Source organism: Mustelus asterias, chromosome 22 (assembly GCF_964213995.1).
Source record: "Mustelus asterias chromosome 22, sMusAst1.hap1.1, whole genome shotgun sequence".
NCBI lineage: Eukaryota > Metazoa > Chordata > Chondrichthyes > Carcharhiniformes > Triakidae > Mustelus > Mustelus asterias.
In genome coordinates this window covers 28930001-28952080 of record NC_135822.1, presented here as the reverse complement: position 1 = coordinate 28952080, position 22080 = coordinate 28930001, and the positions used below count along the sequence as shown (strand labels likewise).

Genomic DNA, 22080 nt, shown 5'->3' with positions numbered 1-22080 from the left:
AAACTCATGTTTCCTGCAACAGGAAAGGCCGGGGGTCTTCTTGCTGATGTGACGGATGACGGTGTATTGTGGAATGGCTTCCTCCGATTCCCCTCCTATCCAACCAGAAGGTAGGATATCGCTGACAAATGTTCCCATCAATTCTGATATATTATTGAGGATTCTTGATGTAGTGTAGCATGGGGAGAAACATGCTTAGGCGTAGGTAATAGATGTGTTCCCCATTTACACTGCGACCCTGCTTCCTGAGTAAGCTTAAGTTTATTTATTAGTGTCACAAGTAGGCTTATATTAACACTGCAATGAAGTTACTGTGAAAATCCCCTAGTCGCCACACTCCGACGCCTGTTCGGATACACTGAGCGAAAATTTAGCGCGGCCAATGCACCCTAAGTAGCACGTCTTCTGGATTGTGGGAGGAAACCGGAGGAAACCCATGCAGACACAGGGAGAATGTGCAGACTCCGCACAGACAGTCAAATCATCCAAGCCGGGAATTGAACCTGTTTCACTGGCGCTGTGAGGCAGTGAGTGCTAACCACCGTGTCACCGTGCCGCCCCATATGATGGTACCCGATTATAAAGATGTTTGCCTCTGGTATCAGGAATCCGCAATCTTGGAGGCATTTAAGAGCCACTGTTTGATTTGGGTCACAAGCAAACAGTTTTTCCACATCATGGCTTTTCTGGAATGGACCAATTGGAAATTTCCTCCTTAATGAATGTTTCTTTTTAAATGTGTAAAATGTAAGGATAGAAATTTCACCAGGTGGAGTGGCGAGGTGCGGGGGTGGGGGGTGGAATGCTGTTGGGAGAGGTGGTTAACGATTACAGCATTTTATAAGCTGCCACTTCTTTGCTAATGTACTTGTGTCAAATCCCTTCTCATGATGGATTGTCATCATTCCTTGATGCTTGGACAGAATGTGTGCGAGCCTCAATATGACCCTGGAATTAAATTTGAATGAAGTACACATTGACCGCAGGGAAAGAGATCAGTGGAGTTACTTCCTGTGTTCTTAGGCTACACTTTATAGCTGTAGAAATGAAAGACCTTGTTAGGAGAGATTACTTGAAGCTAGACTTTGCCAAACTGCTCCAAAAGTCTAACGATGACAATGAAACCATTGTCGATTGTCATTAAACCTCTCTAGTTCACCAATGTCTTTTAGGGACTACATGTGGATCCAGACTCACAGCAATGTGGTTGACTCTTAAATAGCTGAGTAAGTCACTCAGTTCAAGGGCAATTAAGGATGGGCAATAAATGCTGGCCCAGGCATTGATGCCCACATGGCCTGGATGAATAATAACCAACATTCTGACTGCAATTAGCTTGGAAGTAATTATTGGCATCACTACTCTCTTATTGCTTTGATGGGAGAGGCTGAATGAGTCCAAAGACAGGGCCAGAGTTTCAGACTGCAGAGTAGAAGAACTAATTTGTCATTAGTCAAATATCTATTTCCACAGCAATAGGCATAGTGACCTGATAGTTCTCCTCCAATACTAACTTCACAGTTTGAGATTCAGCATTGTGCTGTCAGAAGATAACCTCAATCTCAGGAGCCGTACTATCAGTGACCTCAAATGTTCAGCTCCTTCTAGGGCACTACAAGGACCAGCTATAGTACACGTCTTGTAGCAGTATACATATATTATAGATATATATCAGATAGGTGTTGACTGCATTATTTGGCAGGACCTGCTGATTCATTATCGTGTCAATGAAGGGCACTTCCGAATTTCATTACATTGCATTTCTCCCCAAGATGCAGGATGACATTGATGATAAATTTAATAGAGTTCTTTGAGGAAATAATGGAGTGTATTGAAATGAGAAGTGCACTGGACTTCTAGAAACCATTTAATGAAATGCTTATTGATAAAGTGAAGGTGTGTGTGTTTGTGTGTGTGCACATGTGTATACTTTTGTGTGTGCACATGTGTGTTTGTATGTGTGCACATGCATGTGTGCCAAGTCTTGCTGTTACACATCATGCACAAGACGTATGCAGTTATGCATTTGGTATTACACAAAATATTCCCTTGAGTTCAGTATCACAGGCCTCAGCTCTTGTGGACACATGTTCATTATGGTCAGGAGGTACCCGTACCACTCAAAGAAATGGCTGAGCAACTGAATACATACTTTAGCTCTGTCTTCACAAAAGAGGACACAAATCAGATACCAAAAATTTTGGAGAATACAAGATTTAGTGAGAGGGAAGAACTGAGGGAGATCAATATTAGTAGAGAAATGGTGCTGGGAAAATTGATGGGATTGAAGGCGGATAAATCCCCAGGGCCTGATAATCTACATCACTGAGTAGTTAAGGAAATGGCTCTAGAAATAGTGGATGCATTGCTGGTCATCTTCCAGGATTCTTTCGATTCTGAAACAGTCCCTGCAGATTGGAGGGCAGCTAATGTCACTCCAATATTCAAAAAGGGAGGCGGAGAGAAAACAGGGAATGAGAGACCAGTAAGCCTAACATCGGTAGTGGGGAAAATTCTCGAATCCATTATCAAGGGCTTTATAGCAGAGCATTTGGAAAGCAGTGGCAGGATCAGACAGAGTGAGCAGGGATTTATGAAGGGGAAATCATGCTTGACAAATCTGTTGGAATTTTTTGAAGATGTAACTAGTAGAGTTGACAAGGGGGAGCCAGTCGATGTGGTACATTGGACTTTCAAAAAGTATTTGACAAAGTCCCGCATAAGAGATTATCTGCAAGATTAAAGCGAATGGGATTGGAGGAAGTGTATTGAGATGGAAAACTGGTTGGTAGAGGGGAAACAAAGAGTAGGAATTAAGGGGTCCTTTTCACATTGGCAGGCAGTAACTAGTGGGGTGCCACAGGGATGGGTGCTGGGACCCCAGCTATTCACAATATATATTAATGATTTTGATGAGGAAACAAAATGTAACATCTCAAAGTTTGCAGATGATACCAAGTTGAGTGGGAGGGTGAACTGTGATGAGGATGCAGAGATCCTTCAGAATGATCTGGACAGGTTGGGTGAGTGGGCAAATCAATGGCAGATGCAGTATAATTTGGATAAATGCGAGGTTATTCACTTTGGAAGCAAAAACAAGAAGGCAGATTACTACCTGGATGGCTGTAAATTGGGAGAGGGAAGTGTGCAGCGGGACCTGGGTGTCCTTGTGCACCAGTCGCTGAAGGTAAGCATGAAGGTACAGCAGGTGGTAAAGAAGGCAAATGGTATGTTGGCTTTCATTGCGAGAGGTTTTGAGTACAGGAGCAGGGATGTGTTGTTGCAATTATACAGGGCCTTGGTGAGGCCACACCTAGAGTATTGTGTGCAGGTTTGCTCTCCTTTTCTGAGGAAAGATGTTCTTGCTCTTGAGGGAGGGCAGCGAAGGGTTACCAGACTGATCACCAGGGGATGGCAGGACTGATGTATGAGGAGAGCTTGACTAGGTTAGGATTGTTTTCGCTGGAGTTCAGACGAATTGGGGGGGGGGGGTGTAATCTCATAGAGACTTATAAAAATTCTAACAGGACTAGACAGGGTAGATGCAGGGAGGATGTTCCCGATGGTGGGGGAGTCCAGAACCAGGGGTCACAGTCTGAGGATACAGTGTAGACCATTTAGGACGGAGGTGAGGAGACATTTCTCCACCTAAAGAGTGGTGAGCCAGTGGAATTCATTACCACAGGAAGTAGTTGATGCTAAAACATTGAATGTATTCAAGAGATGGCTGGATATAGCACTTGGGGCGAATGGGATCAAAGGTTATGGGGAGAAAGCGGGATTAAGCTATTCAGTTGGACGATCAGCTATGATCGTGATGAATGGCGGAGCAGGCTCGAAGGGCCGAATGGCCTCCTCCTGCTCTTGTCTTCTATGTAAATACCTACTCATTTGAGGCTGGAAATCCTCTATATGCAAAGTGAATGGTGAATTCTCACATGTTGCCCACATGCACTTCTCTAATCTCCTGGAGGGTGCAATGAAGGACAGTTTGGTGAGGACAAGGCCAAAAATAAATCAACAAGCTGTTTTTGTTTTGCAGAAACTTTAAAAAGACATGGCCACGAATACAATGAATTTCAACAAATTCATAAGATTTTTCTTAACATGAAATATGAGGAAACATGCCACACTGTCCCAGTCAGCTGCCTAAATATAATACTCGGGCCAATAATTTTCCTGAGCTGAATTCTCACTAAGCTCAAAGAGAGTATGCTCACCCAGTATCAGCCTTCAGCATGTGATTTTCCAAACCCCATCTCTCTGTGTTCTTTTCTTAGCCAGATTGGAAGTCAACATAGAGTCACAAGGGGGAATTCTCCCATCCCGCTCGCCCGCCACGGGAATTGTAGCGGGCTGGGGGGCGGACCACGCAAAGGTCCATTGACCACGGTTCTCCGGTTTTGAGGCAAGCGCGGCTGAAGAATCCCACCCATAGAATCATACAGCATGGAAACAGGCCCTTCAGCCCACCAGGTCCATGCTGACCATGGTGCCCTCCCAGCTAGTCCCAATTGCCAGCGTTTGGCCCATATCCCTCTAATCCTTTCCCAGCCATGCACTTAGAGTCTGATCTCTAAAACTCCCTGGCTCATTCTGTTCATAGATTGGCTAGCTGGGCTGCCAGTCAAACCTGACAGTTTCCTTCTGCTGAATTTTATTGAAAATAGATGTTGGAACGTATAGAGCCAAATTTCTGTCCGGGTGCGGAGATGTGTTTTGGTGAGCAAATCGTCCCACATCGCGTTTCTTTTTGGAGGAAATCCACTTTTTCTCCACTTTCCTGACCCTGTGCCATTTTCCTCTGGCCTCTTTGCGAGTCAGGAACACTTTGTGTGCCAAAGGCACACCTGCCCTCGCTGAAGTTGGGTTTCCCATTTTAAATGGAGGATGAAAATTGGATTTCCTCACGCGTACCATTTTTGTCTGGTGGCGTAGGTTTTGGAAGCCCATCAAAGACACACCAAGTTTGAGGGTTTATGAAGAAAAGGGAAAGCCTGCTGTGGAATTGGGAACATTTTGAAAGTTAAGTAAAATGTTTTCACACTTCAGGCGTCACTATTAAGTGATGTACTTTAATATAGATGTGAATTAACACACTGATCTATCATAGGTTCCTGTCCAGCAAAGGTTATTTGACTGTTCTGTAATTATTCACATGCATTACAGTACTTTTCCAATGGAGAAAATACTATAATGTATTAAAGTAATTTCAAAAATTGCTGTCATATTTTTGTGCTTTGATTTAATTGTATTAGCCAATCTGACTGGTTAAAAAACATTGTTTCTGAAGGTAAAACAAATGGTCTGCATCTGTTTCCCTTTCATTGATTGAAAGTTACTCTGCTTTGAAGTGGAAATGGATATCTGTTCTGTTAGTGGAGCTGGAAGGATTTGTTATGATTGTTGTCCCATTATGAATGCTTGACTGGGTTTCAAAAGCATCAACTCAGCAGGTGACCTAATTGAACGAAGAACTATTGAAACCTTTACAAGTCTATCAAAACAGAACATGTCTTTTATGCGATTTCTTGTTTCTTTACAAACTTAATCGGTACTTAAAAGATTACAACTGCTTTTTGCCCCTTGGAGATTTTCTGTCTAGTAGTGAGTTTGAATTCAGGATTTTCTTCGATTGTTAGGGGTTTAGTGGTTTTCCAATGGTTTTAAAATAACTTCCATTGCACTTGTATGGCTCCTATGAACTGTACATAGTGCGTACTGGGTAAATGGTAATAGAGGATAAACAAGGGACATTTATTTAGAGGTAGCTTAGGGAATGTGAGGTAGCATTGGGGGCATAGAAGTGGCATGGGAAATGAGTGGGCAGGGGTTGTATGGGGAGTGTGAGGTAGCATTGGGGGCATGGAGATGGCATGGGAAATAAATGGACAAGGAGTGCATGGGGAGTGTGAGGAAGCATATGTTGCATGTGGAATGTGAGTGGTCATGGGGTGGCATGGGAAATGTGAGGTGGCTTGGAGGCAGAGTAAGAGCAAGGAGTGTGAGATGTAATATGGTGAAATCAGTGAATGTGAGTTGGCAGGTGGGGGCGGTGAGGTTTAGGGGGCTTTTAAATGATGTTGGGAATTGGGCTGCTGTGTTGATCAACTGAAGAGGGTCCTCTAACGCACCTGCCTCTGCACCCATACTCCTCGTGCACTCCGTTTTGCAGAATGGACTGCGAACCTGACTCAAAGTAAAATGACCAGAAATTCCTTGCAAAGTCACCTGGGTCCTCTTGGGCTTTTGGAAGTGGAAAAGTTGGGTTTTCCCAGGCCTCAGATGAAAATTCAGCCCATTGTGTTCATACAGGCACTAGAATCTCTAAACGAATGCTTCATATCACAAATGAAAGTGGCACGTGGAAGCAATGCTTCACCAGCTGGTTCGTGCGGATTTAATTCATATTTCCATCACTTGGCTTATCGAAAGATTTAGATAACAATTTAATACAGACTATACCAGAATCCCTTAGTGGAAAATATTCAAAGCCCTGGTAATGTGACACATTTAAACACTCGTAAACTTGTCTGAAGCAGATGTAATTTTGAGAGAAAATAGTGCACACATACATGGGCTATCTACTTCAAAACGTAAAGCTTTCCTGGGTCAATTTATTTTTGTAGCTCTCATCATACTGAGCAATGTGGCAAATTATGGCAATGCATCTGCCAAACTTGCAGATCCCATTAACACTGTGGAAAGTATGTGCGCTGAAAACAGGAAGAGATTTGTATGAACAGTTGGGCAGAAGTCCCACTGCTCTCGGTTATTGCCCAACTATGGTTGTCTGTGGAATTTTTATCCATTCGGTTACACTTATAATTCAGGGTTCATAGCTTCACCCGACAGGAAAAAAAGAATTGCATTTAAAAAGTTAAAGTTTATTTTATTAGTCACAGGTAGGCTTACATTAACACTGCAATGTAGTTACTGTGAAAATCCCCTAATCGCCACACTCCAGCGCCTGTTCGGGTACACTGAAGAAGAATTTAGCATGGCCAATGCACCTAATCAGCACATCTTTCGGACTGTGGGAGGAAACCGGAGCACCAGGAGGAAACCCACGCAGACACGGGGAGAACGTGCAGACTCTACACAGACGGTGACTCAAGCCGGGAATCGAACCCGGGTCCCTGGCGCTGTGAGGCAGCAATGCTAACCACTGTGCCATTGTGCCGTCCTAATAGCATCTTTCATATTAATATAGCCTTCATATTTTCATACATCTTTCATATTTGTATCATCTTTATATAGCATCTTTCAGCATCTCAGGACATCACAAAGTACTCCACAACCGATGAAGTAGTTTGTGAAGTGTCGTCATTGTTGTAATGTAGGAAACGTGGCATATAATTCGTGGATAGCAGAGTTCCAGAAACCTGAAGGTGAAATTGACTGGATAAAGCGCTTAGCGATGTTGGTTGTTGACATAAACATTGACCTAAATTTCAGGGAAAGCTCCCCTGCAGTTTTATGATGTAGTGCCGTGAAATTACTTAAGTTTACCCGAGAGGGCAGATGGCACCTGAGTTTAATGTTGCATCCTCTGACAGTGCGGCACTCCCTCGGTACTGCTGTGAATTGTCTGGCTAGGTTTGGTGCTCAGGTCTCTGGAGTGGGACCTGAACCCAATAATCTTCTCACTCAGAGACAGCGTGACCACTGAGCCTCAGCTGACCCCTTGTTAATCTGCCCGATGAGAAAAGATTTCATCCAGTTGCAGTCTCCATAGTCAAAAACTTGGCATTGCAATCATCTGCTTGGCTTCTGAAACAGCAGAATGAGTGCTATTTGGAAAGGCAAGAGTAAAGCTGGACTTCACATCAGGCACAGGCATTCCAAGAACTCTGATGTGTTTTGCAGCTCTTGTTACAGCTTCAATCTCGACACACACAGGAATCCACGTTTATCCCTGCAAGGAGGCAGCACCAAATCTTTGGTAACTGCTTCCAGCCAATGGGTATTTCGAACCAAACACATTTTTACAGCAACAGAAAAAGACTTGAATTGATACAATTCTTTATTACATGCCTCAAAAAATGTACCCATAAATTATTTGAAACGCCTTTGGCTTATTAGCCAAATATAACAATTTGTGGGCACATTCTTAGTACCTGCATCAAAAGGTTAATATGAAAGGTATACCACACTCTGAGTAGATTAAAGATAGTCGTTTAGAAATGCTGTGGGATTCTGCTGATCTTCCATCAAAATTCTGATGGGAGTCTGCTGAATTTCAGGTACAGTTTCTGTTGGTACACGTGGTATGAATAATGAGTGAGTTTATTTGTTGGTTTGACCCTCCCCTCCTGAAGGAGTGCCTCTTCATGCTTGGCTTGGGATCCAAAAGCACCATCACCCCTATTGTCTACTCTTCAGTATAGGCCCTGGATTTCAACAAGCTCCTGGATTGTTGGGGTCATCATGCCCAAGCCTGTTTGTGGGTACCAATATAGGGTATCATTCATTAAAAGCAGAGACAGGGACCATGGCTGACTCTTTCTTTCTCCCTGAAGTACCGAGGTCAACTGTAGCACTTTTAACAGTTGCTGTGATCGAATTCAGGTAACTTTGATCCGGATTGGGAATCTTCCCATCTGTATGGTTTAACAATTGAGTCAAGATCCATCTGTATGGTTTGACAATTGAGTCAAGACCACCCTCTAATTGGGGAGGAACCCGTGATGCGTGACTATTAAATAATGTTATGAAGTCAGACTAGATGCCAACAATTTTCTATTTTGGCATTAGTGTGAGGATAAGATGTTGCACTCCAGGCTCGATTCTACTGACACACTGGGAAGCTTTATAGAGTCATAGATAGTATGACTCTTTAATCCAGACAAACTATATTTAACAACACAGTTTCCTTATAACTAATGAATTAGCTTAACCTTTAACAAGAACAACACTTAAACATGACAAGATACAAGTCTTAACTGCTAACTTTTCACTATTAGTTCCAATCAAGCAATATTTCTCTTATAGAGATAAATCTCTCTTTAAAATTAGTGAGCAAAACATAGGCATACCTGCTTTAGCTTAGATTACCAGGTTTGGAGCTTTCAGAAAGCCTTTGGAGAGAGAGACAGAGACACATTGGCCGGAACTCTACCACCTCGCCCGCCACGGAATTGGCGCAGGCGAAGGTCCAACAATCGAAATCTCTGTCGATCTCAGGCGGGAATTTCTGGTCTCGCCCAAACCTGCTTTCTTCAGGCAACAACTGCTTATATTTTAAAATGAAAATAAAACTGGTCCCAATAAACACATGACTCTGTCCCTGTCAATTAATCAAATCAAAACTCTATTCTGAAACCCCAGGGGAATCTAAGTAAACACAAATGCATTAGTTCTGTTTAAACAAACACTCCATGTATAAAATGAGTAGTTATTGTTTTCTCCCAGCTACTAATTTAAAGGATTCCCTAGACAAAGCGTCATCCTGCAAAACAGAGCTGAATTTTAAACAGACCCTTACAAGAAACAGGATATATATTTCTTAAAGGCACTGTATCATAGTACAAACTGATAACGGTGTGGCTAGGACATTTGGAACCTTGGTGAACAATTGAGCATAGTGTGCATCTCCTTAACCGATGATATTAAAGGATTCTGAAATAATCCTAGGAAGGACTGAGATGTAGGGCAAATTAGGGAGGATGAATTCAATATCAGGAAGACAAATAAAGTGGGGAATAGAAAGATTGGATTTAAAGAGACAAAAAAGTCAGAAAGGAAACATTCTTTAAAAAATGAAATCTTAAAGTACTCCTACAACAATTCACAAACCTGACGGAATGAGATTCCACACTTTTTTAATTGTGCACTTTCTGAGCAAGAGAGATTGGCAACCATAAACAGTTATCAAGTTGTTAAAAGGATGCTGATGCTGTCTATTTATGAGGCTTATCTTTCTCTGACCAATTTAATGGACAGTTAATAATAAATATAGCAACCATGAAAATCCCGCAAGGTTTCGCTACCATTTTCATGAAGTTAATGGCGGAGTGGTGCAAATCGTTCAGCAACATTTGGCAATTTGCAATTCGGGGAGTATTCCTTCAATACCACTAGTCACTGGTTGATTGGCATGTGGCTGATTTACATTGTTCAACGTTGTTACATTTTCAGAAAACTCTGCGCCATTGTCTTTGGCCTCCCATCACCACAGACAAACAAATAACCCAAACAAGCAGCATCCATTGGGAAGGCCTTTGGTATGGCTGCTTTAATGGCTCCATTGGCAAATGCATTATTCCGTGTGCCATGAACCATCCAGTCCAGGAAACCTCCACATTCAAAGCCTGGTCAGTGCTTAGGCGATCTTAGGTGGGACAGTGGAGGTACACCACTATTGCCATCAGCATCACCCTTGGATAAGGACCAGAAAAAAAGATCGCTACTACTCTTGATGAATTTTACTGATAATGCAAACACCACACTTGAATTTCACATTAAAGTTGTTTCCTTAGATGTTATTTCAAAGAATCCTCATAGAATCCTTACAGTGTAGAAGAAGGCCATTCGGCCCATTGAGTCTGCACCAACTACAACCCCACCCAGACCCCAGATATTTACCCTGTTAATACCCTGACACTAGGGTCAATTTAACATGGCCAATCAACCTAAGCCGCACATCTTCGGACTGTGGGAGGAAACTGGAGAACCTGGAGGAAACCCACGCAGACATGGGGAGAAGGTGCAAACTTCATGCAGATAGTGACCCAAAGCCGGAATTGAACCCGGGTCCCTGGCGTTGTGAGGCAGCAGTGCTAACCACTGTGCCACCGTGCCACCATATCTATATGAGATATAGGAGAGTCAGTAGGCATTAGCTAGTGGCTTCCGGAGAAGAAGTACAGAGTTGGAGATGAGTGGGAGATGATCACAATATGGGGTCAGTAAATATCACATCTGGCCCCGCAGAGAAGATCTGCTTTAAACAATAGGCCAACACATTTCTCTGCATGAAGTCATGGGAACTATTGGATTAGTCTTGTATGCAACATAGTTTCATGCAAACAAAAAGACATTACTTGTGTTCCAGAGAACACTGGGATTCTTTATTTACCTAGAATCTTGACACAGGGTAGCCCAATTCAGCTGAAAACAGTCGGAGTATGGTTAGGACCCACTAGTGTCTGATGTAACACACAACCTTATTTGTCAGGGTCGCTGCAATAGCACACCAGCAAAAGTCTACAAGGATTTTCCTGCATTCTTTCAAAGTTTATCGGGAAACTGCATTGATAATTTAATCGATGCACATACAGAGGGAATAACAAAAGTATATCAATCATTTTTTCCCCTCCCCTGAAATTGCCGACTCCCGCTCGCGTAGATTTCTTCAAATATTCTTTGTGCATGGGGTGAGACGGTTCCAACAAGGGAATGTGACAGCTAATCTTCACCCTAGCATTCACATGCAAACTACCCAGCGGTTAGTGATCAGGAGTGGGGACCTCGGCAGAATTTGACTCTTGCTGTTTATGCGGCACTGAGGCCCCTTGTTGTAACCCTACAGCTCCCCTCAGGCTACCCCAGCTAATGCAGCACTGAATGGGGTCCTTCTGATCTGCAACGTGACATTTAATTGCTGGAATTTTCCGACCGTCCATGCCAGTGGGATTTTCCCATCCTGCTGCAGCGAACGGAGATTTGGCTTGTTGCTAAATTCTCCTTCTTCGCTGCAGCGTGAGCTGGCATGAACGGGCAGTAAGATCGCACCCAATATCTTTTTTGTGGGTGTTTGATAAAGTCCTGGAAAAATTTAGATTTATTTTTCCTATTTGACCAGGAAAGGATTTAGATTGAATATTGTTGAAAACAGAGACATGTTGCTGAAGTTTTTCCTCTTGCACTCATCAAGACAAATGAAAGAATGCCAAATTTCAAAGGATCAGAACAATTTGTACCGCAGAAGACATGTTTGAAATACTTAAGTAATATTCTTTTTAGTAATATTCAAATTATGATGTTGGATTCGAGCGGCATAGATCAGCCAGATAGTCAACATATTTTCTCAAAGGTTGGGGAGTCTAAAACCAGAGGGCATAGATTTCAGGTGAGAGGAGAGAGATACAAAGGGGTCCAGAGGGGCAGTTTTTTCACAGAGAGGGTGGTGAGTGTCTGGAACGAGCTGCCAGAGGTAGTCGAGGTGGGTACAATTTTATCTTTTAAAAAAACATTTAGACAGTTACATGGGTAAGATGGGTAGAGAAGGATATGGGCCTTAATACGGGTAATTGGGACTAGCTTAGTGGTTTAAAAAAGGGTGGCATGAACAGGTTGGGCCGAAGAGCCTGTTTCCATGCTGTAAACCTCTATGACTGTGACTCCATGACTATGATTCAGAATAAGTTAAAGTCCCAGAGAAGCAAGCTATCTGGGATGTTTGAGACAAACTGGTTGGAATACTAGACAAGTGCTTCAAATTTTCATGCAATCATCGATCATATCAAATTGAGACGATGGGGGAAATCATCCACCTGAGAGATATTTCCACCTTTTATGTTAGAATGGTTCTCAATTAAGTATGTCCAGTTAAATGGACAATATAGTTTTCCATGCAAAATGGCAGAGGATTGAGGAAATTCTGCTTCAGTAAGGTAAAACGTTCAATTGCTGCTGTAGGGGGTGGTGTATAAATATATATTCTATTAAAGGGAACTTAGGGCAGCACGGTGGCATTGTAGTCAGCATTGCTGACTCACAGCGCCAGGAATCCGGGTTCAATTCTGGCCTTGGGTCACTGTCTTTGTGGAGTCTGCATGTTCTCCCCGTGTCTGCGTGGGTTTCCTCCCACAGTCCAAAGATGTGCAGGTGAGGTTGATTGGCCATGCTAAATTGTCCCTTAGTGTCAGGGGAATTAGCAGGGTAAATACATGGCGTTATGGGGAGAGGGTCTGGATGGGATTGTTGTTAGTGCAGGCTCGATGGGCCAAATGGCCTCCTTTTGCACTCTAGGGATTCTATGATTCTCTGATTTTATATCTAGGTGGTGGCTTAAAAATGAGTAACATTGAAAAGTATGGGCAAAGATACAAGAGGGGAGGATTTACTATGGATTGTATGAAGAAAAACACAGGATAGACTTGACTGACCAAATGACTTGTTTCCGTATTGTAATCTCTGTGATTCTGTGATGACTTTGTGCAGGATTGCTTCCAGTGGTTCATGAATAGTTAATGAGGCACATAGATTTAGGATCACTTTTCGAAGAATAAAGTAGGAAGTGTGAAGAAAAAGAAATGAAAAACCAAAAATGCTGGAGATATTCAGCAAGTCTGGTAGAATCTGCGGTAGAGAGAAACGGACAAAACATGTCGAATTTGTTATCGACTGTCAAAACTGGGAAAAGGTTGAAATAGGTTTTGAGCAAGTTGAAGGGGGGATGGGTGGGATAGAGAACAGAAGGGGAGGTCTGTAATTGGGTGGAGGGCAGGCGAGATGAAATGACAAAGGGCAGAATTTTCTGTCCCACCTCGCCAGTGAGATCTTCCGGTCCTGCTGAAGTTAATGGAGATTCGAATGGTTCATCACATCTGTGCTGGGGGAACCCGCCATGAGGGGTGGTCTGGAAAATCCCAGCCCCAACTTTCATGGTGCAAAAGCCAAAGGGAATGGAAACGAGACAAGTAAAGGTGCAAAGGATAGGTCTGGAGGAGGTGTGAATGGCAAGATCCTGAATAGCTGCTGTCCAAAATCAAACCAGCAAGGAAGAATGAAAGAAATTGAGAGAGTTTTGATTCCAAAACTGTTGAATCCAGTGTTGGGGCGGCACGGTGGCACAGTGGTTAGCACTGCCTCCTCACAGCGCCAGGGACCTGGGTTCAACTCCCAGCTTGGGTCAATGTCTATGCAGAGTCTGCATGTTCTCCCCGTGTCTTCATGGGTTTCCTCCGGGTGCTCCAGTTTCCTCCCACAGTCAGAAAGACGTGCTGGTTAGATGCATTGACCCGATCAGGCGCCGGAATGTGATGACCAGGGGAATTTCACAGTAACTTCACTGCAGTGTTAATGTAAGCCTTACTTGTGACTAATCAATAAACTTTAACTTAAAAGACTGGAAAGTGCTCAGTTGAAAAATGAGGTCTTGCCTCCTCTGCTGTAATATGGGGGGAGGAAAGAATAAAGATGAGACACTTTCTAATGGGGAGCGAAGGGAAATCGAGGAAGTTGTCAGCACAACTTCCCATTCCCTACTTCAGAACAACCTTTTGGTGGAAATCTGCAAACTGCTGTCAGAACAAGATGTTGTGGAGTGCCTAAAAAAACAATGCAAATTCTAATTGGAAGCGCCAAGAAGAAGGGCTTACGATAGACAAAGACAGAAGTTCTAATACTTGTTATCAGCAAGTACTTCAGTACCGTGTATTATATCCAAGACTTGGTATTAGTGATGGAAGTTTAAATGGTTTATTTTGTGAGTATAAAGTGTACACGAGTGACGCATACACAAACGATCCTTCTCCCCTGCCCGCCTCCATGCATCCCTCTCCCCATCGCCCTCAATATCCTTCACACGCCTGATGCCATGTTTCCTCTACCTTGCCCAAGTGCCCATGTTATTCTTTGCTTGTGAGTCTAGGCAGTGGGGGGTGGCAGCAGTGCCCATTCGAGACTGCGCAGCTATTGTTGCCAAGGGTGCTAAGGACAAATATGGTGATTAACTGCAGCGGCACTGCAACTGAGCAGAGATCAGGAGTTAACTTACAATATTTTCATGAGTGAATCCAACTCATCATTGAAAGTCTAATATCTCTCCCTAATCTGAAGGATCGTTCTTAACTACTTTCTAAAGCAGCACACGGACTGCTGCCAAGTCAAATCTGTTTTTACATTCCCATTTTCAGTGCAGCTAATTATTAAAATTTGATTGCAGTGCATTATCATCAACATCTGTAGAGGACCCTCAATATACAATCAAGAAGCAAAATCCAGTGGTTTAGTTGTTGACGACCGAAAGTAATATTAAACCATAAAGATCGAGAAGGCCCCAGAACTGATTTCCCAATATCTGTTGAGTTAACCGGGATAGAGCAGCTTTACTTGGTCTTAATGCTTGGGCAAGAGAAGGAGAAATTGGGCAGGATTACAGCTCCAGAGTGCCATCCATTGACTGTTTGCACTTCCCACTGGCTCTGAAAAGCAGCCAGCATAATCAAGGACCCCACACACCCTGGACTTACTCTCTTCCACCATCTTCCATCAAGAAAAAGATACAAAAGTCTTGAGGTCACATACCGACCGACTCAAGAACAGCTTCTTCCCTGCTGTCACCAGAGTTTTGAATGGATCTAGCTTGTATCAAGCTGATCTTTCTCTATGTCCTAGCTATGTTTGTAACACTATATTCTGCACTTTCTCCTTTCCTTCTCCTCTATGTATTCTATGAATGGTATGCTTTGTCTGTATAGCACGCATGAAACAGTACTTTTCACTGTATCCCAATACATCTGACAATAAATCGGCATGGTGGCATAGAGGTTAGCACTGCTACCTCTCAGCGCCAGGGACCCGGGTTCAGTTCCCGGCTTGGGTCTCTGACTGTGCAGAGTCTGCACGTTCTCCCCGTGTCTGGGTTTCCTCCGGGTGCTCCGGTTTCCTCCCACAAGTCCGAAAGAGATGCTGGTTAGGGTGCATTGGCCATGCTAAATTCTCCCTCAATGTACCCAAAGAGGTGCCTGAGTGTGGTGACTGGGGGATTTTCACAGTAACTTCATTGCAGTGTTAATGTAAGCTTACTTGTGACACTAATAAATAACATTTCAAATCAAACCAAATCAAATCAAATCCAGTGATCACTATTAAAAACAAGGTCAGAATTAGGCTCCACATTGTGCAGTGGAACAGCCAGTGATCCTGATTATGCTCTCGCACAGAGAATGACCACTTGGGCTGAGGTGGTTAGTGCACATCGTGGCCCGTAGGTGTTTTGAAAAACAGAGGAGAGAAAAATGTCAGGTTGGACAGAGAGGGAAATGGCAGCAAACTCAAACGCTGGGGATCATTTAGCCTTGAAATGTTTTCATTCAAAACGATTGCTAGAATACCCAGTCAGAGCTGTGACATTATTAGTAAGAGGTTCTCAGCGTCTCATTCCTCGGCTGTCTCTGATACACATGTTTACAGAGTGAGGAAATTGTGGTCTGGAAAAATCTTGGCTGGAAATTGCCTATTGGCTGATCGCTGACTTCCTCCAAGAGGTCATCATCAGCTTTAACGGTGTATACATTCTCTAGAAAGAGATTGGTCAAAACCATCTGCTTCTGATTAATCTTTCAGTGACTGAAAAACAACAAAAAAACAAACCTTAGTGACGGCCAGTTGGGGACAGTGAAGAGAATGGAAGAATGGCGGATTTATCTGTCAGAGGGGAGTTTTCTTGGTTAAAAAGTGTAGGGTCACCATTAGATGTTCAACCTCCAATCATGAAAGCTTCCCTCTGACTAAAGACAACATAAGCACTGAATTAAACTTTCACATATCAGCATTTATTGTCCCCTACTAATACAGGAAAGTGATTTTGTGGGTGCTGGTTCTGCAATCCAGTGACAACTATCTTGTTTCTTTTAACCTGTTACTGTCAGTAAATGGGGTATATTTATTTGAGTTTTAAAAGTCTATTTATTAGTGTCACAAGTAGGCTTACATTAACACCGCAATAAAGGTACAATGAAAATCCCCTAGTCGCCACACTGTTCGGGTACATTGAGGGAGAATTTAGCACGGCCAATGCACCTAACCAGCACGTCTTTCGGTCTGTGGGAGGAAACCGGAGCACCCGGAGGAAACCCACACAGACATGGGGAGAATGCAGACTCCACACAGGCAGTGACCCAAGCCAGGAATCTAACCCAGGTCCCCGGCGCTATGAGGCAGCAGTGCTAACCACTGTGCCACCGTGCCGCCCCACATCTTCTGGCTATTATTTTCCCCTTCTTCTTGACCATTTTCTCCCCTCCTGCTTTCCTGAAGGCAGAGTCAGAGTATCGTGCCATAGGAGCCAAATTCCCTCCAGCACCTTGCCCACTTGATGCCCCGTCTTTGAGCCAGCTTGTGGTTTCCTCTGGCTATCGCAGCCAAGGCAGAAGTTTAACAACACCAGGTTAAAGTCCAACAGGTTTATTTGGTAGCAATAAACCTGTTGGACTTTAACCTGGTGTTGTTAAACTTCTTACTGTGTTTACCCCAGTCCAACGCCGGCATCTCCACATTATCGCAGCCAAGGCAGATTAAGGTGTCCCATCTAACATCTATTTTCTGATAGGATGGCACCAAAGAGTGATTAACAAGCTTCCCCTCTCTTTCCCTCCATGGGTGCAGAGTGTGTTTTTCGTGCCCCTGCAAATTATTTTATGGAGGCCTGTTAATTTTGCTCAGAGAATCAAACCCGCGACCTTCCTTGGCTGCATACTTCACTCACTCAGCTGTCTGAACCAGCTGGGACAGATACGTAATGTTTATCTAATAGATTTCCTTTATTAGGAAACTTGTATTCCAGTGTGTTGAATTGTGTTACAGAAGGCACTAGGATCTCATTGACTTGTTCAGACATATTTTAGTAGTATTTAACTTAAAGAACGGGCAAAGATGTATTTGCATGTGTTGTAGTCGCTGTGACATACAATTATTGAATCCCTGCAGTGCAGAAGGAGGTCATTTGGCCCATCGAGTCTGCCCCGACAGCAATCCCACGCTATCCCCATAACCCCACCCTATTCCCATAACTCCATGTATTTACTCTGCTAATCCCCCTGACACGAAGGAGTAATTTACCATGGCAAATCAACCTAACCCGCACAACTTTGGAGTATGGGAAAAAACCTGAGCACCCGGAGAAACTCACGCAGACACGGGGAGAATGTGCAAGCTCCATAAGACAGTCACCCAAGGTCAGAATTGGACCCGAGTCCCTGGCGCTGTGAGACAGCAGTGCTGACCACTGTGCCACTGTGCCACCCTCAATTGGCTCGATCTTTATAGGAAGAATGTAGGGGAGATTGAAACTGTCTGAAGAACTTGGAAGGACTCTGGAGATCCTGGTGAACTTAATGGCAAGACAACATTATCTATGATTTGTTCTGCCTCCTGCTTGACAAATGGCTGGGGACCCTTGAGGAGGGTGCCTAAAATTGGGCGGTTGTGGGTGGGGAGGCGGGGTGAATCAGTGATCGGGGTTTGTGGTGGAGGAGGAAGGGGTTGGTGACCAGCGGAGGGGAGAAAAACTGCGATCGGCAGACGAGCGGCTGAAGGCTTTGTTGAGGGAAAGCATTCCTTCTCCTCTTGATCCTTGAAGAAACCCACGCAGCAGCAGTGAATTTTAAAGTTACATTGTGGGTGCCTAATTTAAAAATGGTAATTAAATTCAGTCTCCTGACATTGGGACACTCAAGACGCCACAATATCCAATGCTGTAAAAAATAAAGCTTGTGGGTGCATGTGTGACATGTTGGGAAATGTTCTCTATATTTACGTTCCGCCTCTCCCTGACCCTCTCCTGCCTCTGATGGGGTTGCTGGACTGCCGTATTTGCTTTTATGTATTATGTTGGAATTGGTTGAACCTTTGTAGGTATTTGGGTTTGAATGGATGTAATTGTATTGGGTAGACTTAGATACTGACATCTTTGGGTACATTGGGAGTAGCTTTGAGCAAAATGGATAGGGCCATACGGCAGGGCAAGGTTTACAATTGGGGGAGAGGTAATTATGATGCGATTAGGCAAGAATTAGGGGGCGTAAGATGGGAACAGAAACTGTCAGGGAAAGGCACTAATGAAAAGTGGAACTTTTCCAAGGAACAAATACTGGGTGTCCTTGATAGGTATGTCCCTGTCAGGCAGGGAGGAAATGGCCGAGTGAGGGAACCATGGTTCATGAAAGAGGTGGAATGTCTTGTGAAAAGGAAGAGGGAAGCTTATGTAGGGATGAGGAAACAAGGTTCAGATGGCTCGATTGAGGGTTACAAGTTAGCAAGGAACGAGCTGAAAAAGGGGCTTTGGAGAGCTAGGAGGGGACATGAGAAGTCCTTGGCGGGTCGGATCAAGGAAAACCCCAAGGCTTTTTACTCTTATGTGAGGAATAAAAGAATGACCAGGGTGAGGTTAGGGCCGGTCAAGGACAGTAGTGGGAACTTGTGTGTGGAGTCAGTAGAGATAGGCGAGGTGATGAATGAATACTTTTCTTCAGTGTTCACCAAGGAGAGGGGCCATGTATTTGAGGAAGAGAAGGTGTTACAGGCTAATAGGCTGGAGGAAATAGATGTTCGGAGGGACGATGTACTGGCAGTTTTGAATAAACTGAAGGTCGATAAGTCCCCTGGGCCTGATGAAATATATCCTAGGATTCTTTGGGAGGCAAGGGATGAGATTGCAGAGCCTTTGGCTTTGATCTTTGGGTCCTCACTGTCCATGGGGATGGTGCCAGAGGACTGGAGAGTGGCGAATGTTGTTCCTCTGTTTAAGAAAGGGAATAGAAATGACCCTGGTAATTTTAGACCGGTTAGTCTTACTTCGGTGGTTGGTAAATTGATGGAAAAGGTCCGCAGGGATGGGATTTACAACCATTTAGAAAGATGCGGATTAATCCGGGATAGTCAGCACGGATTCGTGAAGGGCAAGTAGTGCCTCACAAATTTGATTAAATTTTTTGAGGAGGTAACTAAGTGTGTTGATGAAGGTAGGGCAGTTGATGTCATATACATGGATTTTAGTAAGGCGTTTGATAAGGTCCCCCATGGTCGGCTTATGATGAAAGTAAAGAGGTGTGGGATAGAGGGAAAGTTGGCCGATTGGATAGGTAACTGGCTGTCTGACCGAAGACAGAGGGTGGTGGTGGATGGAAAATTTTCAGACTGGAGGCAGGTTGCTAGCGGAGTGCCACAGGGATCAGTGCTGGGTCCTCTGCTCTTTGTGATTTTTATAAATGACTTGGAGGAGGGGGCTGAAGGGTGGATCAGTAAATTTGCTGATGACACCAAGATTGGTGGAGTAGTGGATGAGGTGGAGGGCTGTTGTAGGCTGCAAAGAGACATAGATAGGATGCAAAGCTGGGTTGAAAAATGGCAAATGGAGTTTAACCCTGATAAATGTGAGGTGATTCATTTTGGTAGGACTAATTTAAATGTGGATTACAGGGTCAAAGGTAGGGTTCTGAAGACTGGAGGAACAGAGAGATCTTGGGGTCCATATCCACAGATCTCTAAAGGTTGCCACTCAAGTGGATAGAGCTGTGAAGAAGGCCTATAGTGTGTTAGCTTTTATTAACAGGGGGTTGGAGTTTAAGAGCCGTGGGGTTATGCTGCAACTGTACAGGACCTTGGTGAGACCACATTTGGAATATTGTGTGCAGTTCTGGTCACCTCACTATAAGAAGGATGTGGAAGCGCTGGAAAGAGTGCAGAGGAGATTTACCAGGATGCTGCCTGGTTTGGAGGGTAGATCTTATGAGGAAAGATTGAGGGAGCTAGGGCTGTTCTCTCTGGAGCAGAGGAGGCTGAGGGGAGACTTAATAGAGGTTTATAAAATGATGAAGGGGATAGATAGAGTGAACGTTCAAAGACTATTTCCTCGGGTGGATGGAGCTATTACAAGGGGGCATAACTATATGGTTCATGGTGGGAGATATAGGAAGGATATCAGAGGTTGGTTCTTTATGCAGAGAGTGGTTGGGTGTGGAATGGACTGCCTGCAGTGATAGTGGAGTCAGACACTTTAGGAACATTTAAGCGGTTATTGGATAGGCACATGGAGCACACCAGGATGATAGGGAGTGGGATAGCTTGATCTTGGTTTCAGATAAAGCTCGGCACAACATTGTGGGCCGAAGGGCCTGTTCTGTGCCGTACTGTTCTATGTTCTATGTTCTATGTTCAAACCTTAAGTTGGGTTGAATATTGTTGTTGCATAGAATCACAGAATCACCACAGTACAGAAGAGGCCATTCAGCCCATCGAGTCTGCACCGACTCTCTGACAGATTATCTTATCCAGGCTCTTTCCTCCGCACTATCCCTGCAACCCCAGCCATTTTCCATGGCATGGCCCAATATGCGTGCGTACTAGAGTTTCCAATTGTGATTAGACATATTCAGGAAGGTTTCACCATATTATGTTCAGCCGTTCGATGATGGGACACTTGGATGCCACGATATGCAAACTGCTCTGCCTCCACATGCATCCGATATATTCATCCCTGCAAAGTACTCATTGGAAAGCAGACCAACTCTTCCTTGTCAATGCGATAGATCTTAACTATCACTCAAACATCCTTTTTTACCCACCTCCAATATTTTTATAACTGATGAATAAAGAAATTGGAAAAAGGCCCAAATTCATTTGACTATCCAATGAATTTCCTCCTGGGTTGTTTGCGGCCATGTCTGGGGAGTTAGCCTGTCATTCCTGGAAACCCCGGGATGATATGGGACGATTTGCAACTCTAGCCTGTCAGCCTGTTTATGTGCGTGTGTGTGGCTAGAGAGGGGTGTTTGGTTATATTGGACAGAGGAAGACAGGGTTGTTACACCCGACTACACATAAAGGGAGTAGATTTTATCTATGTACCTGTGCCATGTTTTAACAACAAAAACCCTGTTCCTGAAAGGGCAAAAGTCCAGGAATTGAGAAACCTTTCTTAAAAAGAATATAATGGGAGTTTATCTTGCAGAAGAACATCATTTATTCCCTGGATAACACCAGGGGCGGCACGGTAGCACAGTGGTTAGCACTGCTGCTTCACAGCTCTAGGGACCTGGGTTCGATTCCCGGCTTGGGTCACTGTCTGTGTGGAGTTTGCACATTCTCCTCGTGTCTGCGTGGGTTTCTTCCAGGTGCTCCAGTTTCCTCCCACAGTCCAAAGATGTGCGGGTTAGGTTGATTGGCCATGTTAAAATTGCCCCTTAGTGTCCTGAGATGCGTAGGTTAGAGGGATTAGTGGGTAAAATATGTAGGGATATGGGAGTAGGGTCTGGGTGGGATTGTGGGCTGAATGGCCTCTTTCTGTACTGTAGGGTTTCTATGATTTCTATGAAAATTGACACTTGCGTTAAATGAGTATCAGTAATGAGT

General features: G+C 43.9%; 1 protein-coding gene across 1 annotated transcript in view; it reads left to right on the top strand.

Moving 5' to 3' along the window:
- The window catches only part of LOC144509979 (rho guanine nucleotide exchange factor 10-like protein), a 217932-nt gene that overhangs the window by 19998 nt on the left and 175854 nt on the right, over positions 1–22080 (top strand). Inside the window, exon 2 of the mRNA XM_078239049.1 lies at positions 23–110. Coding sequence (XP_078095175.1) covers positions 56–110 — 55 coding nt within the window. The 5' untranslated portion in view covers positions 23–55. The remainder of the gene's footprint in view (positions 1–22; positions 111–22080) is intronic.